This window comes from Canis lupus, chromosome 20 (genome assembly GCF_048164855.1).
Source record: "Canis lupus baileyi chromosome 20, mCanLup2.hap1, whole genome shotgun sequence".
Taxonomy (NCBI): Eukaryota; Metazoa; Chordata; class Mammalia; order Carnivora; family Canidae; genus Canis; species Canis lupus.
This window is the reverse complement of record NC_132857.1, coordinates 48,896,126-48,914,045: the sequence shown is the minus strand read 5'-3', so window position 1 is coordinate 48,914,045 and position 17,920 is coordinate 48,896,126. Positions and strand designations below refer to the sequence as shown.

Genomic DNA, 17,920 nt, shown 5'->3' with positions numbered 1-17,920 from the left:
TGATATCAATTAATATTGTTTTATTTAAAAGTTGAAACTCATAAATCCAATTTTAATTTTCCTTGAAATACTATAAATTTCTTTTATTTCTTCCATTTAAATTATCAGTTTGTCAGTTGAAGTAGCTTACATGCAAAAGTAAATTATACTTGAATATAACAGAATTTTATGAAATACACAGTTCTAGGAAAGTTCTACTATTTCTGTAAAGGTATTATTTGATCCAGTGTTATGTTTATATTAAATATATATGTATGTATTATATATATATTATTAAATGTATTTACATGATGTACTAATTTTCCCAAATAATATGGAGAAAATAATGTAGTCCACATACTTTATAGTTTTCACAAGTGGCTGTAACTATTTTGATTTCTCAGCTGTGAGAATTACAACAGCTATTATAATGCAGTGTTTCCATATGCTTAATTGCATAGGAATTCCCCTTAAAAGATGATAGTTTGTAATATTTCCAAGAAATTGGATCTTTGTCGAAAAAGATTCTTTAAAAAATTTTTTTTTAAAAACATGGAATAAAAAAAAAAAAGAATAAAAAAAAATAAAAATAAAAACATGGAATAGAACAGATTAAGCATTTGCAGGCAGGTTAATAGCATTCCAGAATCTTAATATATTACTTAAAGTGACACTAAAAATTTGTTTTTAAATAATTCTAGGAAAGCTATTTTGAAGGTAGTTTTCACAAATTCTTAGAAATCATGAGCTCTTCAGTTAATAAATAGGAACTTTCCACAAGATTCAATATTTAAAAGCTAAATATTGTAAGATATCTTACCAATAGAAATAGTCCTATATTAATTTGTATATATATGTGTATGTGTGCATATGTATACGTGTGTGTGCATGCGTATATTTTTTAATCAGTACTAGGTTTTTAGAAGTTGAGTTTCCAACAGTTCTTCACAATATAATCAAATCTCAGTCTTCTAAGTAAATAGGTATAATTACATAAAATCCAAAAGTGGATATTTTTTTAATTTTTGAATTTCAAAGACATCTTATGTTTTTCGTGATGACTTTATATAACTATTTTTTACTTGATTCTTATATCAACTAGCAATCGATATGTTCTTGTATTGACATTTTATTGTATCTTGTAAAGTGGGAATAAAAAAGTAAATAAAGGTTTCATACCTCATGAAATCTATGTGAAACTGCATATATTAACATAGTTCATAGACTATACACAGAAACTATATTGTAAAAAAAGCTATATTGTAAAAAAAATGTGATATAAACAACATCTGCATGAATTCATAGAAAATGTGGGATCAGTGGCACCCCCCACAGACACAATCCTCTTGGTTTATAAAGCATATCCCAAACCATATTCATTAGTTATGAGGATCATGTGAGGTAGACACTATTATTATCCCCAAGTTTCAAATGTAAAAGAGGAATATCACTGAATTAGCATTTTACTCAAGTTGAGATAATAAACAGCAAATAAAAACTCTAAATCAAGGGTGTGATATCTCTAAACTTAATAACTTCTCCATTATGTGATGTTATTTTTCACAAAGAAAACTTGATGGAAAAGCCAGTTTGGACTTGAAGGATTTTGCTGGGTGAAAAGAGAAGGCTTATTTTCCAGATGATATTGCATACAGAAAATTCCAGAAGTGGGGACATTTTGGATTAATTTAGGGAGGTGAATGTTGACTCTAAATAGAGTTTACTATGAGTACTGAAAATAACTTGTAAATAATGTTAACTAAGTTTCAGTTAGATAATGAAATCAGGCCAGAGTTTGGTTTTGTTGTGGGCAGCAACTGAGAATGGTTATGATTTTGAGAGCAGTTGTTGGGTGAAAGTGATATTTATACCTATTCTGAGAATCTTTTAATGGAGGTGACTTTTAGCATACAAAAGAAAGTAGAAATTAGCCAGGAGTTAAAATGAACTGAACATTCATTCAACAATTGTACATTGAGCCAGGCAGTGTACTACACGTTTGTGTTTTTCAGGCAGAGACAGAGGAAAGTTTATCAAAAAGCATATATGAAACGCAGCCAAGCGTGTTCATGGAATAGCATAAATAACAACAACAATAATAGTGTGATTAGAGTATAAAAGTCATGGGAAATAATGGCAGAAAGTGTGTCTTAGGAATTTTGGTCAGCTTTCAAAGTATCTTGTTTGCCTCTGGCTTCACTGTTAGTGGGACCATGGGGACCTTGAAGAAAACCAACTCAGCAGTGTTGGGAGCAGTGGCTGGAGTTAGAAGGGAGTAGGAATACAGGGGGTACAGTCTCTATTTTGAAGATATTTAACAGCTAAAAAAGTAGTAAAGAAAGGATAACATTTGTAGGAAAGTTCAATCAGCAAAGTGACTTTTTTTTCTTGAATACAGGCTAAGAAAATTGTATGAAATTATACGTAGAGGATTTAGAACCACTGGAAAGACAGAAATGGGAAATACAACCAAGTGGCAAATCTTAATAGGAAAAAACCCAGAAAGTGGGATGTGATAGAGCGAAAGATGGAAAGGTTAACTTTGGGGAGGGGATCGATGCTGGTCCTGCTGAGATATGATGGTATAGTGACAAGTGCAGATATTTGATTGTATCTGCTGTTATAGAAGAAAACTCTATTCTTCTCCAGAATGTGCTATCACAATTATCATTAGCCAGAAAAGACATTTGATCAGACTTAATATCTTTTAAACTACTCTTTTTTTTTTTACTGAACAGAGTAAGATGTTTATATATAAAAATAATCTAAACATTCAAAAACATCCAGATGAGTCACATTGCCCTTGCATTATCCTAGAAAGCTTGTTTGTAAAATGAGGTTCTGTTTAAAAAATGAAGCGTAGTGCAGCTAATTGGGCAAGGCTTATAAAAAATTTAAAAATATAAGTTCTATTTGCCTGTGTTTATATGTTTTAAATCCTTCTAATGATAGAGTTTCTCTTTCTTATAATTAATTACTATATTTTAAATTCTGCTATCTTGTTCAGGTCACCTAAAATTAGTTCTGAGGCACTGGAAATGTTCTGACTATGCATAACTGAAAACTGAAGTGATAATCTAAGACTACCATGCTTATTTAAATGTTGAAGTGCATGTGTACTATTCTGCAATTCTTCATGTGCTTCCCTGTCATCCCAGTCCTGTTCTCAGATCCCCCAAATCCTAATAATTTAGTAACTAAAGAGGTAATGCCTGGGTTTTCGTGAGATGAATCATTTAATACAACACTGACATATTCTTAGGAATTCACGTAGTCTCTATTATCACATTCTTTCCCTTGTCACACAGATCAGTGGGTGGAAGTGGTGGCCGGTTGAGGGAGCCTCACGGGATATACACACCTTTAATTCACAAACGATAATTGGGAATCAAGGGTGGGTTATTCCTCAAAGCAACAGTACACTAAATACTCATACTCCCTGGTTTCTGGGATAATTTTAGTTAAGGCAGACATTGTTATTCTTTAAAGTGCCCCATATTCTAGAAAGACAACAACAAAATATTAGAGTTAGCAGAGTTTTCCTGCTGAAATACCCCAGCATTGATCAAAGAGGGTTGAGATACTGATTGTCTCAGTTTTGAGGTTGATTCCCAGGGCCCGGGACAACCTCTACAAATAATTTCTGCTATTCTGTGTAATTTGCAAATATTGTCATGGTTTTAATGAGCTTAGATACGACAATTTGGGAAGGACTGGTTAAGGTACAACCCATCAAATCATGTACCAGCTGTCTTACCAGTTACCCAGAAGTGCTGGAAGTCAAAAAAAGAGTATATTAAAGATGAGGAAGATGTACTTGCTAGTCACTAAAGAAATTACTTAACTCTTTTTTTAGTCCAAATTTCTTCTTTTCTTATATGTTACCAGTAAGAAGAATTTAATACTTTTGTATACTGCCTCTAAGAAATTCAAACATTTTTTTTTCTGTTTTCTCAAAATTTGTTTCTGAATACCAGTTGTGCATTTCACACCATCATTTTAACCCATTACCTGACAACCTTAAGAATGCACAAAACAAAACAAAACAAAACTTTTATTTGAACTAATACAAACAAAAACAAACAAAAACAAAAAAGAAAAATCTTTCTTTTAAAAAAAAACTACTGAGTCATCTTTGGTTTTAATAAAATTTCTGAAGTCTCCCAGGTTGGAAGTGTTTTATCTGTGGGCTATTTTTGGAATTTTTACATAGAGATCTAAATATATTTGGCCTAAACACTACTTTGACATTCATACAAGGTTACATATTCTCAAATTTCTAAGAATCAGCCAATTAATTTTAAGAAAAACTGCATTGTGACTGTTGGTCATAAAAATGTACAGCATTTCAAACCTAATTTATATTTTTCAATTGTATTTTTAAAGTGAATTCATATTAATCTTATAAGATTTAATACTAGAAACTCTCAGTGAAAGGAGCTTCTCTTATTTTTATTCCTATAATTTGGATTTAAGTTTGTGTATTTGTACTTTAATTATATATTTGTGTGTGTATATATATTATATATATATGAAAATGTATATTTTAAAAATTATTGATACTCAATTTACAGAGACTACAATAAAATGAGTTGTGCATTTGAGGTGATGGGTATTTGACAATACTAATAGCCTTATATGTCAGTAATTGTATAAATACACAAAGAAAAGATACCAGAAAACCAATTAGTGTCAATACTTCATCTAGTGAAGCTACATCATAACAATTTATTACATTCCCTAAATATAAAAGGTTGAAAGCTGTTTTAGCATCAAACAAAATCACATATACTCATCACTCATTTTGAGAAGATATTTCAAAACATGTCTTTTGCTATTCTACAGCTTTTTTGAGGGGAGAGGGCTTGCAGTATAAAAGGAAGTTATGCAATACAAGTGTTTATGAAAAGGCAACTCACCTTATGGGAACATTCTTTACCTAACTATGATGATAGCAAACACTTTATTAGTGTTTGCTGGGAAAAATGAAAAAGCTTTTTATATAATCCCTACAACAACATGGCAAAGCTCAGAAAATGTACATAGATTGCTCAATTTATTGTATGTAAGTGTGGGACCAAGAATATGTTTCCAGAGTCTGTTAAGAACTCCACTCTGATGCATTCATTTACATGATTAACACATGTGAATTCCTATTCCGAGCCCACATCTAACCAAAAAAGCTCACAAAACTCATTGCTTTGCTATCAATAACTTTTGACATTCACAACAAGCCTACAAGGTAAACTCTGTTGATAGTTTTATTTACACATGAGAAAATTAATGCTTAGTTGATTTAATAAATTAATGTCCCGTGGGTATTAACATAGCTGTGATTAAATACTAAGTGTGCCTGATTGTAGAATCTAGCCTCATGTAATAATCAGTGACAGATTAACATGCGATTGTAGTCATATGCCACGACAGCACTCTGGATTTAGGAGAGCTGGGCAAGATTAAGAATCATCACGTGGGGAATTTGGAGAGTGCCTATGGAAGAAGTCTAGCTAGGATATGGGAATTAGCAACCTGAAATTTAGATATAGCAATGTACAAATTAAATGTTTTTTTTTTAAAGATTTCATTTATATTTATTCATGAGAGACTCAGAGAGAAAGTCAAAGATAGGCAGAGGGAGAAGCAGGCTCCCTGCAGGGAATCCAATGCAGTACTTGATCCAGGACCCTAGGATCATGCCCTGAGCCAAAGGCAGACGCTCAAATACTAAGGCCCCCCTTGCGTCCCCAATTTGGATGTTTGATGAGCTTTAAGAAAAGATGTGGTGTTCCAACCTAAGTATATCTTTGAAAACACAAAGATTGATCATGTAATGTACTATTAGCATCAGCAGGAGAACTCACTGAGTATGCTCTGTTCCTTATCGCCTCCCCACTCCTTAGTAAATTCTATTATAATTGCTCAGTAAAGATTTTTCAAACAAAAATAATCCGTCTATAAATAAGTACATAACTAGCTGTTCTTAATAAAGAACATATTAAAAAAGAAATAATTTTTAGACTGACACAACTTCACTTAAATTACACTAAAATCTTTTTGTTCATGTTACCTAATTCAGTTCTAATGAGAGCTCTGCCAAGGAGTTGTCATTCTCCATATTTCACAGTTGAGGAAATTGAGACATACAGGGTTTCACTACCTTGCCCACTAAATCTAAAGATAAGACGTAGATCAATGACTCAAACCAACCCTCAGATTTTAAACCTATGCTACTTAAAGGTTGAAAAGAATATTTGTGTTTTTAGTGTATTATTTGAAAAAATACAATTTTATGTCTTATGCAATTTTAAATATTAGGTTTTTAATCACAGGGGCTAATTTTGACGTCCCTGAGAGAGCTGCCCTCTGGTAGTGTTTCATATAGTTTGTTTTGTAAATTCAGGCTAGTAATTTCTTGAGCTAATGGTTTTACCATTAAAAACAAAACTAATTTATTTTTCCTTTTTTTTTTTTTTTTCAGGTCCTGAAGAGGTAGAAATCAAGTGCCCCTTGAATCACATTGCTTGCCTTGGTACCAACAAATGTGTTCATTTATCCCAACTGTGCAACGGTGTCATGGACTGCTCAGATGGGTATGATGAAGGACTGCATTGTCAGGGTGAGTCCGTTTGTGGAACAAGGCATCTGCACTATTAAATCTTTCATAGTTTAATGAAAGTTCAAAAAAGAACCTATAACCGGACTTTTCTTTCAACCATAATCATATCAGTTATTGAGACAGCAAGAATTTTACTGCCAGAAACACTTAATATGCATTTCAAACATATAACCATTGTGCTTTATTGAAAAATTCCATTAGAAAAAGAAATACATTTGGACTTTGACATTGGACTCTGAAACAATTACATATTTCATAGAAAATCAGACTTCTATGCAAAAGACGAATGAGAAGTCTTTGTCACAGGGATTAATACTATACAATGTCATAAGTTTATTTCTCTGAACCTTTGCTTAAGCCAAAGTTATTTGAAGTGAAACCTCTGCAACCAAATATTTTAGTATGATGTATTCACAGGAATTTTTTTCTTAATGTTACCGCCATGAAGTTGTACCTACTTTCTTATAATTTTCTTTCTTTTTAAAAAGTCAATACCTGTGTTCTACAGTGGTCATGGTTTTACTTATATATTAATAATGGGAGGAAGGAATAATTAAAGTCTCAAAGTTAACAAAAATGAATCAGAACTGGCACATTCTAATAAAACTGGTTGGAGAGAGGAAATAAATGTGAAACCAAAAAAAAATTAATATATTAAAAAAAAGTTGAGAATTAAGGTAAGGATCCAAATGTGGAAATAGAATCAAGGTACCAGTTAAGTAAATTTGACTCCAAGATGAAGCCTGGAAAGAAATCACTGGTTCAAAAGTTTTTCAGTGAAATTCCCACCAGCTGAGTATAACACAAAGGATATTTATTGAAGCTGAGGCACCTGTCCTTAATGTTGAGGGTCAGTAAGACAATAAGGAAGAGAAGGAAATACAGAAAACTGGAGATGCATATCTGGTCTCTGACCAGATTCATACAAACCAATTACTGCCATGTGCAAAAAGGTTGTAGGTTACCAAAAGTTCCAGTTTTTCAGGAGGATCTCCATATCTGTATGTGTTTACGTTATTTGAAGATGGCTACTCCTTTTTAAAACATTGCGTGGCCAGCAATGTACAGGCCACCCAAAACCTATCTGGAGTGTGTCAGGGCTTACTGGCTTCCAGTTTCCTAGGGGTGGGCTGAATGAAGTCAGTGGATTCAATACAGAGATGGAGAGATACCTTGGGAAAAGAGTAAATCTTAGAAAGGTAGTCCACGGTGGTAAGGCTGTTGAGAGACCATAGATCAACTGGGTCACTAGGTCCTTTTCTTCTTTCAGAAAGGAATTATTCTGGCTCTGTGGACATATTCAACTGAGAAGTTAAAGGTCTTCCTTCTTTGGCTGAGTTTCATTTCTTAGCTTGAATTCTGACAGGGTCACAGAAGGAGCCAGGAGACTCTCAGTTTTAGTTATGAACACATGCGTAATAATAATTAATAAGATATTTTTTTATTTAAAGGCCTTTTGACATGTATTATTTTTGTATAATTGGATGTTAAAAAGAATGGTATTAACAGAAAAGGTAAAGTGTGGAATTATAAAGTGATAGGAGTCAAAGAGTTTAATTTTCTTTTCAGAAATTAATTATGTTTTCTAGAGCCTAATTCTGTCCACTTCAATTATAATTCAGGCTTCTTATTACATTAAGGGGGAAAAAAGCCTTTGGATAGACATGTGTGACTAAGCTTCTAAAAGAGTGAAATCATCACATTGCCAAATACATCCTCAAAAATGGTTATACAAATTAGAATATCTCAAACATATTTCAGTGCTGTAGATCATATGAAAATATATCTGAGTTCTCTACTAAAATTTAGAGTTGTGATCTCTGATAGAGAAAAGAATATGTTAATAGTAAAACAGGGATTCATATAAGTACAAAGTATTGGAATAAAAATAAAGTGATATTAAATTTAATCATTGAAAAGCTTGGTGTATACTTCAGACTGAGATGCATTTGGAGTATATAATTTTTTATGCTTCAATCTCTTTTTCTCTTCTAATTCAGGTTTCTAATCGTTCCAACTTTCATATCTTTGTCACTAGTGACAAACTTTTTCTTTCATTTTTTTTTTAAGTAGGAGACTGCACAATTTTTAGCGTTTTAAATATTTCAAGATTTCACCAAATGAAGTGTTTTAAAATACCTAAGTAATTTATTATGACCTGAGGTGGGCTTAGAAATAACAAGAAGTATGTTTGGATCTATGCTTGTTATTCACCTATTTTATCTCTGCTTGCTATTTACCGTACTATAGGGTATATCTTCAACCTTTCTCCTGATTTTAAGTCATACCCAAAGAAAAATTGTTTTCTGATTAATTAATTAGGCACCAACCTGTCAAGTTTTTTTTTTCTTTTAGATTTTATTTATTTATTCATGAGAGACACACAGAGAGAGAGAGAGAGAGAGAGAGAGAGAGGCAGAGACACAGGCAGAGGGAGAAGCAGGCTCCATGCAGGGAGCCCGACATGGGACTGACTAGATCCTGGGACTCCAGGATCACACCCTGGGCTGAAGGCGGTGCTAAACCACTGAGCCACCACGGCCACCTGCCTGTCAAGTTTCTAAAGAACTTTCTCATTTATAGACATATAATAAAAAAAGAAACCAGATTAGTTCAAACATTGCATTGATTTTTAGAGATGCTTTTCTTTTGTAGAACAATTCCCCCCAAATCACTTTCTCTTTCTAAATCCATTTCTCTTTTTTGTTGCATTCTAAGCAATACTCCAATTTAAGTAATTATACATGAAGCCAATGACATGATTCAAAGATGGATCTGTCTTCTCTTTTTTTTTTTTTCTAATAACAGATCCAAAGCACATTTGGTAGTATATTTGTATCCTTTATGAAAATTAATAAGGAGAAAAGTTTAACATTTTGGAGGTGATATTCTGGTCTTGGGGATGCTTTTGTATCAACTGAATTGTTTTCTGAATGTTCCCCAGAAAAAATCAATTTCTTCCTGGTGAGGGTAATGAAAAGATATCTATTATTAATGATTTTCTATAACACTGATATTTTAATCTCCATAATTTAGCTCCATTTGAGGAAAGAAAAATGGATTTTTGTATATAGGTGTACTTATATATAGGAATGTGCTTGTAAAACTTTTACAATGAGAATGTTCAAAATCACCATGTAATATTTTAGAAAACTTCATCTCTTCCTACATAGTATTTCATACTGGTAATAATATCACTATATCTAAATTGCATGAGCAGTAAAACCACAATCTATACAGTACAAGGCTTCTCTGTGTAAGATATTTCCACAAAAATCCTCACAGCCATGCAAAGAAGTGAACAAATTCAGCTCATAGATACTAGATCGACTGAACTATATCAAAATGCTATCTTAAAATTTGACATTCTTGAGGTAATTCATTATGTTAACATTTAAAGTGGCTGTGAACAAAAGAAGCCCCGCCTTTTTAATTCACAATCCTAGTTAGAGTACATTTGAAGTGCAAAATAATCAAGCATTTTAATGTACAAGGAAACAACAGTTTCTGTGGCATTGTGTGCTCTTAATCTTTTAAAAGAATACGGAGACCTTTCATGTTCATGCAAAAAGACCTTTCATGTTCATGCAAAAAGAAATTCTGTCTTCTGTGTCTCAAGAAAACATGATTATGTAATCTATGTGGTTGTTTTACAGCAAACATCCCAATGTCCTTTTAAATTTGAGGAGATAAAGCGTGTGAAGAGTTTACTAAAACTGATTAAGGAATGAAACTTTCTGACATCTGAAAAACTCACCACCCAAACATACAAATACACACACACACAAACACACATATTGTTCTTTTCTGATTTCTCTCTTCTGTTCTGAACCTGTTCCCACATAATTCTGAATGTATAATATGTTAATTGGTGTATTTGATATGAAACTAAAGAAGAGTAAGATTCTCTTAAATACCACCTATCTCCTTTAATATGCATATTCAGAATTCTTAAAATTCCATTTAATTTTTTTTTACTTTACTTGCCAGTTGGAATATAATTTTCTTAATATATGTAATTACAATTTTCTCTACCCGCCCACAATCTGTTCTAATGTATTTATTTTAGATTCCAGTAATTCTAATGTATTTATTCTAATGTATTTTAGATACTGATTTACATTTTAAATTTACATACTTTTTTCCTTTTATATTACTATTCATAAAAATAAAGTCTTAGGAGAAAGTGCTAAAAAATCCTGGAAGTAATTTATGAATTAGAGCTTTCTCAAAATGCACTGAGGTAAAATGGCAAACTTTATTATCTGTAATGACTCACCACAAGAAAACTAGTAATCCTTAAAACTTCTGCTGAAATCTCATATATACTCCAAATATTCAGAAATTAATCCAGATCAATTAATTTCATGTAACTAATTGATTTAACATAATTAAATGTAATACATTTAATTAAAATACTTAGAATTAATTCTTAGCTCAAATGTTCAGGACTCCACTTTTCATTCTTTCAGAAAAGAAATATTTTATCTTGTGGTGACATTTGTTAGTCATCACAACACTAATTTCAAATGCCCATGAGATTAGCTTGTGTAGCTACCAGGAACGAAAGAAGGAAAGAAAGAGGTTGATTAAGTTGATGAGGAAGAAAAATAAATTTGGAGCACTTTATTGTTTTTACTTTAATTTTATTGTGTCAATGAATCTTGTCCTATTCCCATTTTAAAAGTTCCCACTGAAAAATATTGCCAATTTTTTTTCTAAATTAAAATGAACTTGTCATGCTCAAGAAGGGAATTTCAGCAGGAAGAGTCCAAAGCCTAGGTATGGAGAAGAGGTACAATTACAAGCAATGTTGAAGGAAGTGTATCTGTCAGCAACATAAAGCTTTCGGCACATGAAGGGAAAGAAACTTCACCAGTGTGTTTTCAAGTCACTTGAAACATCAGTAGGCTGAGAGCTAGAAAACAAACAGCTATAATTACCCAAGAGTACCTGAGTTTGTGTGTTCAGACCACTTTTGATTACTGAAGTTTCTGTAACTTAAAAGTAGATCCTGCTATATTCTTTTCTTTGTCTTGAGTTGTGCTAAGGTGAATCAGTAGTCTCAAATCTATCTCAAGCCTATGCATTTTATCTCGAAGTGATTAGCTTCAATAATTGAGTTTGTTTAGTGAGAGGCTGATACCCTTACCACTGTTTGATATCAGGGCCAAATTCATGCTTTTTAAAAGCAAAGTAACAATTCTTAAGAAGAATAGATATCATCTACAAGTATATCATCCTTTCGCAAGGCTATTACAGACATTGCTTGTATTGACAAATGGCACCTATGTGAAAATTGCAGTAGTGTATTTGATGACCACTCTAAATATATATGTGTGTATATGTGTGTGTATATATACATATATATACACACAGAGACATAGGTGTGCACACATAAGTGTGTATATTCGTTTTCCAGAGTCTTAGTTTTATAAATTCTGTTTAATTAGAAATATGCTGTTGGCATAGATATCTGACTTCTTAATAGTGATTTATTAGAAGTGATTGCTAAACTAATCCTGCTCAAGAGACTTGGAGTTCAAATTTCAACCGTTTGTTTGAATATGTTGACTTCTACCTACAGCTAACTGGCTAACTGATGGCCTGTGGGGAAAGGATGACTAATTTGGCTGTGCATGGTAGCCCAGCTTGTGAAAAAATAATCTAAAGTAGTTGATTGTTTGTTGGAAGTGAATCTTTTTGTAGTAGGTTTACATCTTTGATTGATGTTAATATGTACTAATTAGTGTTCTCTGGCCCCAAACAGAATTATTTTTAAGAATAACTACAAAATGGATTTTGCAATATATAAAAAAAGTCCTGTAAGCATACTAGTAGCTTATAAAGGATCAAATACTGAAGACTCTAACTTAAAAAAAGATATTCTTTATTAAAATTTCTTCTCGGATTCTATATCTTTCTTCTTGGTAAACAGTGATTTAAAACTAACTTACAGGGATCCCTGGGTGGCGCAGCGGTTTGGCGCCTGCCTTTGGCGCAGGGCGCGATCCTGGTACACCCAGGATCGAATCCCACGTCGGGCTCCCGGTGCATGGAGCCTGCTTCTCCCTCTGCCTGTGTACACTCTGCGCCTCTCTCTCTCTCTCTCTCTCTCTCTCTCTCTCTCTCTGTGACTATCATAAATAAATAAAAATTAAAAAAAAATAAAACTAACTTACATTACATCCATATTTTTTTTGATCCAGTATTTTCTGTGGTAAAAATCCTGGTGCATTAGGGACCTTTAATTGCTACTGAATATACTATATTTCTAGTGGATTTTGTTTTTAAATAGATACAAATCCAAAACACAGATCCATAGCTTACACCCCAGTCGAGTATTTATTCTGTTTGCCTAACATCTGTAGAGAAGTAGCAATTGCTTTGATATAGAGATTGACTTCTTGTTTGAAACAACTCCTATGATGCCTGTGCCTAAAACATGCCAACCTCTTATATGGAAGGGCTATGCAGAACCACAAAAGCCGGAGGACTCGGCTTCCTCAACTATACCCCCAGTAATATCTCCAACAGAAGAGACTTGTTAATAGTTCTGCTAACTTTGGAATTGTTAATTTAAATAAATGTTCATGGACACTGGGACTCATTTATCTGGATCTCCCCCTCACAGTTCTCTTCCTGATATGATGGAAAACAGATCATAGTTTGTAAGAAAAAAATAATGGGCATGAGGCCAAAATGAACTCTTAAAAATGTGCCACAAGAAACACAATAATGTTTTCCCTATATTCAATTCATTGATTCACTTCAGTAAACTTTTATTGAGCACCAGGAGCACTGTAAACTCTTATCTAAGCACTGGAGATGTTGAAAGTCCTATTTTCTGCCTCCATGGAATTCATATGTCATAATGGAGGCATGCAAAAGTTACTGAGGAAGAATAAAATGAAAAGCATCTAATTCTGCTTGAGGGGATGCAAGAAAATTCCCCAAAAAAGCTGATGATTGACACATGTCCCCCTCTGAGAGTTTGGTAGGCAACTGAGGGAAGGAAGAACACTTCAAAAGTAGGGAGCACAGGTACCTAAGAAAACATTGTACACTCAAGAGAATTTGTAAGTTTTTTGGTAGAGTTGATGCATAGGGTTCTAAGTGGAGATAGATGAGTTTGAAGCTGAAAAAAACACTTGATATTAGACCTGGAGTGGCTATATTAGAATAAGGTTGCAGTATGACCTACTTAAAATGCATTGTATAACATTAAAAGAGAAAGAGAGTGTTAGATGATCTTAGGATGTCTTCTCAATATCATAAGGGTTATATATATTTTACTATTAAGCATAAAAAGTTTAGAATTGTTGCATATATGTAGCCAGTTCTGTGATTTATTCGATTTATTCATAGAAAGTTAAAATATGCATTAGTTTAATTGTAAAACTTTGAGCTAAACAGTCGTGTCTCTTTACATTGATCAACTCTCCAAACAAGGTTTACTAGGTGTTATTCTTTAATGTGTCACTTCTATGTAAGTAGAAGTCAAAATGGATGACAAGGCAGCCATATTAAGTGAACTCCTTTTCAGATGAAAGTTAGGAATTTGGAACGTGTATTTACTATTTTAAGCAACCAGAATCCTATGTTTAGCAACCACTAAAATACCACTTTAGTTGATGCCTAAGTTTTGCCCTCTTGTATCTTAACGTTGGGAAACATATGATGGTTCCAATATTATTCAAAAGTATGAATTATATAACAAACTGTCCCTCAGCTCTTTACTCAACCTTAAATGTGAAGCCAAATCCCCTATAATTCATTATTTAGTTTTTGACACAAGCAGCTTGATACTTTACAAAGTAAGGAATTAAAACAGGTAGCTGAGGTTGACTGGCATCTCCAGAAGTCACACAGAAAAGCAGTGTGAGAACAAGGTTTAAACACTGTGACCTTGAGTTTTCGTTTGCCAGTTTTGACTACTGAGCCTTAACATATCAACTCAGAGTAACGCAGAAAATTGTTATGCTTCAGCATCCTTTCTGACCCGTTCTTAAAGCAGCAAGGTGGCTTGTAGAAAATCAACTGAAAAACATTTTTGAGCTAACTATATGTTCTCTGTCAGTTTTATTAATTGATTGAGCAGGGAAAAAAATGTGCTGAGTGAACAACAAGCTGAAAAACTATATAACAAGCTTGCAGAATTGAATGTCTCAATCTGACTATTAGCTTTATCCCCTTGAGAAAAATTAGTACTTTCATTTGATGAGGGATGTAGAAAGGAAATGGAGAAGTTCATTTTAGCTCTTTGAAGATTTGCACTAGTTACAATAGGAAGTTTAAAAAAAATCTAGGGATTAACATTCGTAATGGGATGTGGAAGGAGAAATAAGAGACAAAGTTTAAAATTGGAAGGGAAAAACCCAACATTGAAGAAAAACACAATGCTGTTTCTTTCAATAAATAGCCAATAAATAATTAGGTGATTTGAGATCTATTAAGCCTGATCTAGAGTTCTAGTAAGTCTTACAGAATTCTATAGAGGTAGATGTCAAGTGATTTTCATACCTTCAGCCAATATTTTCAATTCTGAATTTCTAACCTCTTCACAATTGTGGAAAAATACTATTTCCGCTGCCTTTTCTCTGATCCACTGTTATCACTTATACAGTCAACCCTATCCCATTGCATTACATGTATTTTAATGTCATCACAACTGAAAATTCCATTATATTAAATAATACTCAGGAAAAAAAAGATCGCTATAAGACTAGTGACACCTGAACTTTCTATAATCAGTCCCTTCATAATCAAATCAAACATTAATTTGTTTTTCATTCATGTGGAGACATAGAGAAATATGCATATATATTTTAAGTTTCTCCTAATCTTTCTACATATACTTGCACATTTGTCTTCAGGCACAAGAAACAAATTAAAGATTACTTTCTGAAGAAAAACACACCACATAGTTTTATTTCTATTAGCTAAGAATTTGCGTTCTAGTTCTGCATTAGGTTTGTGATTTAGAGAAAGCATGATATTGATGATTGACCTCTGTATGCCAAGTAGGATTGTAGAACCAGCCCAGACAACCCATTGTGGTTGTAGAAACCATAGGATGCCAACTGAAGTGAGATCAGTGTGCTCTCAGAGCGTCTTCCGAATTAGGTCAGTGTGACCGTGAGCCAAGCCTTGAGCATCAGATAAAAAGGAGAATGGGAAGGACAAGCCCAAAAAGCACTTTTCAGTTCCATTAGCTGAAACATGTGGCATATTCTCATTCAGTCTACAGGTACAAAACTAAGAGTGCCAAGAAAAAAAAAATCTTTGCAGTTCAATAAATGGCTCTAAGAACTATCCAATATTTTCAGAGCAGAAGCACTAAGACTTTGAATTGTCTGATTTTTAGTTAGATTCATTAAAAACTAAGAATTTTCAAGGAAGTTTGGAGAAAAATATTCAAAGGTACAATATAAATTGCTCTTCAGTTTCAATGTAATATTTAAATTTTTTTACATAAAAATTATATATACAATTTATTGTATCTTAATGTGTATGGAAAAATATTTGTGTGTAAATATTCTGTTAGATTTTCCTAGCCTATATCTATTATATATCTAGTTGAATTGATTATTTCAGGGAATTAAACATACATATTTTTATGCCTTACACCTGTATTTTTTGTTCATTTGTTCTTCTTACCAAAAATGGGATAAGGTGATGTTTCCAATCAAGTTCTTACTGGGAGTGATGCTTCCTACTTACAGATGACTTCTAGTTCCTTTTCAATAAGTGACCTCTTTTTTTTTTTTTTTAACCCTACCTGTTCAAACTCATTATGCAAAGCAAATACGCAGAACAGAGAGAAACATGTTTAGAGGGTCAAAGCCTAGTAATTTTGCCTAACACAGTGTTACTTACCTTTTGAGGTGACTTTTTCAATGCAAATGTCCCTTGGTTCAATTCATCCTTTTTCTTCCTGTGTGACCATCTTATACCCCTAATAGATTGGAAACATCTAATGAAACTCGCTTAACTTCTACCTCAGTCACTTCACTGCAAGAACTAAGTCAACAGGACAGGGAAGACCAAGGCACAGGAAACAGTGATTAAATGAAAAGGTGTATAGGTTACCTGTACAGTAACTCATGGGGTAAAGTATACTACGCAGTCTGCTGGAATTACCAGCCTCAAACCAGCAACATGCTCTTTGTCAGGAAGATTCACTCCTGCATTTTACCTAAAGTGATTTTCTCCTTTCAGTTTTGTTTCTCCTTATTTACTAGAGAGACCTGCAATATGCAGCGGGAAGCAAGGGTCTGCTCTATGACTATCACTGCAAATAGAGAAGCAGCAATAACTTTCTCTTGGTGTGAAGCAGAACTGTAAGATAATAGGACTAGAAGGGAATTTCAGGGGTCATCCAGTCCATCCATCTGCCTTTAGGCTGGATTGAACCCAAACTTGCCTAGACAGATTGTTATCTACCCAAATTGGAAGGCCTCCAGGGAGAGAAATTCTAACAGCCATTCTTAGTAACACAGTCAATGCTTAGCAATTTGTACTCTGAGAAAATGCTTGCATATTGTATTATAAAATTCTTCATGCCCTATCAATTTTTAGTCTTTTCCCTCCAACATGTTCCTATAGGTTAATCATGCTTTTCTTGTACCTCTCCAGATAGTTTTAAATTTTCAAAAATTTTAAAGTTATAGACTGCCCTGTCCCAACTGACTGAGATAGTTTAAGTGACTAGTTTCCCTATGATTGACTGTCAGAGCTACTGACTCCTATGATTATTCTTTATGTGTTTTCTTATACTTAACATTGCCTTGTTCACTCATGTTGCATCAGTTAGGAGCTGTCTTTGGCTACAAATAACAGATCTTAAAAAATAAAATCTCAGGAAAAAACAATGTCCAGAGATAGATAGATGTCCCATGGCAGGGAAGGTGATTTAATGACATGATCTGTGTTCTAGGCTTCTGTGTTTCTCTTCTATCATCCTTCTCAACTGCCTTCTACCCTCGAGGGTGGCCACTGCAACTCGATATGTCTATCTCCATTCCCCAGAAGGAAGGAAGGAAGAAGAATGAAGTATCCCGATCAAACAAGTCAAACTCTGTCCTAAAGGACTTTACAGAAACTTAACACCCAAATTTCTATCTTCCTGCCATAGGCCAGAATTTTAACACACAACCAACTTTATTTGGAGACGTAGGCTAGGAGACGTAGTTTTTCAAGTGTACAAACACTATTAATAAAATCAGACTTGGACGAAAGGGATAATGGATAATTGGTAGCAACTAGAAGTTTATGCTGTATGTGTTTTAATAGAGCAATCAAATAGTTGACTGCTCATCACAT

General features: G+C 33.4%; 1 protein-coding gene across 1 annotated transcript in view; it reads left to right on the top strand.

Annotated features, from left to right (window-relative positions):
* Nucleotides 1-17,920, top strand: part of LRP1B (LDL receptor related protein 1B) — a 1,825,680-nt gene that overhangs the window by 635,840 nt on the left and 1,171,920 nt on the right. The window contains exon 3 of the mRNA XM_072789062.1: nucleotides 6,458-6,595. Coding sequence (XP_072645163.1) covers nucleotides 6,458-6,595 — 138 coding nt within the window. The remainder of the gene's footprint in view (nucleotides 1-6,457; nucleotides 6,596-17,920) is intronic.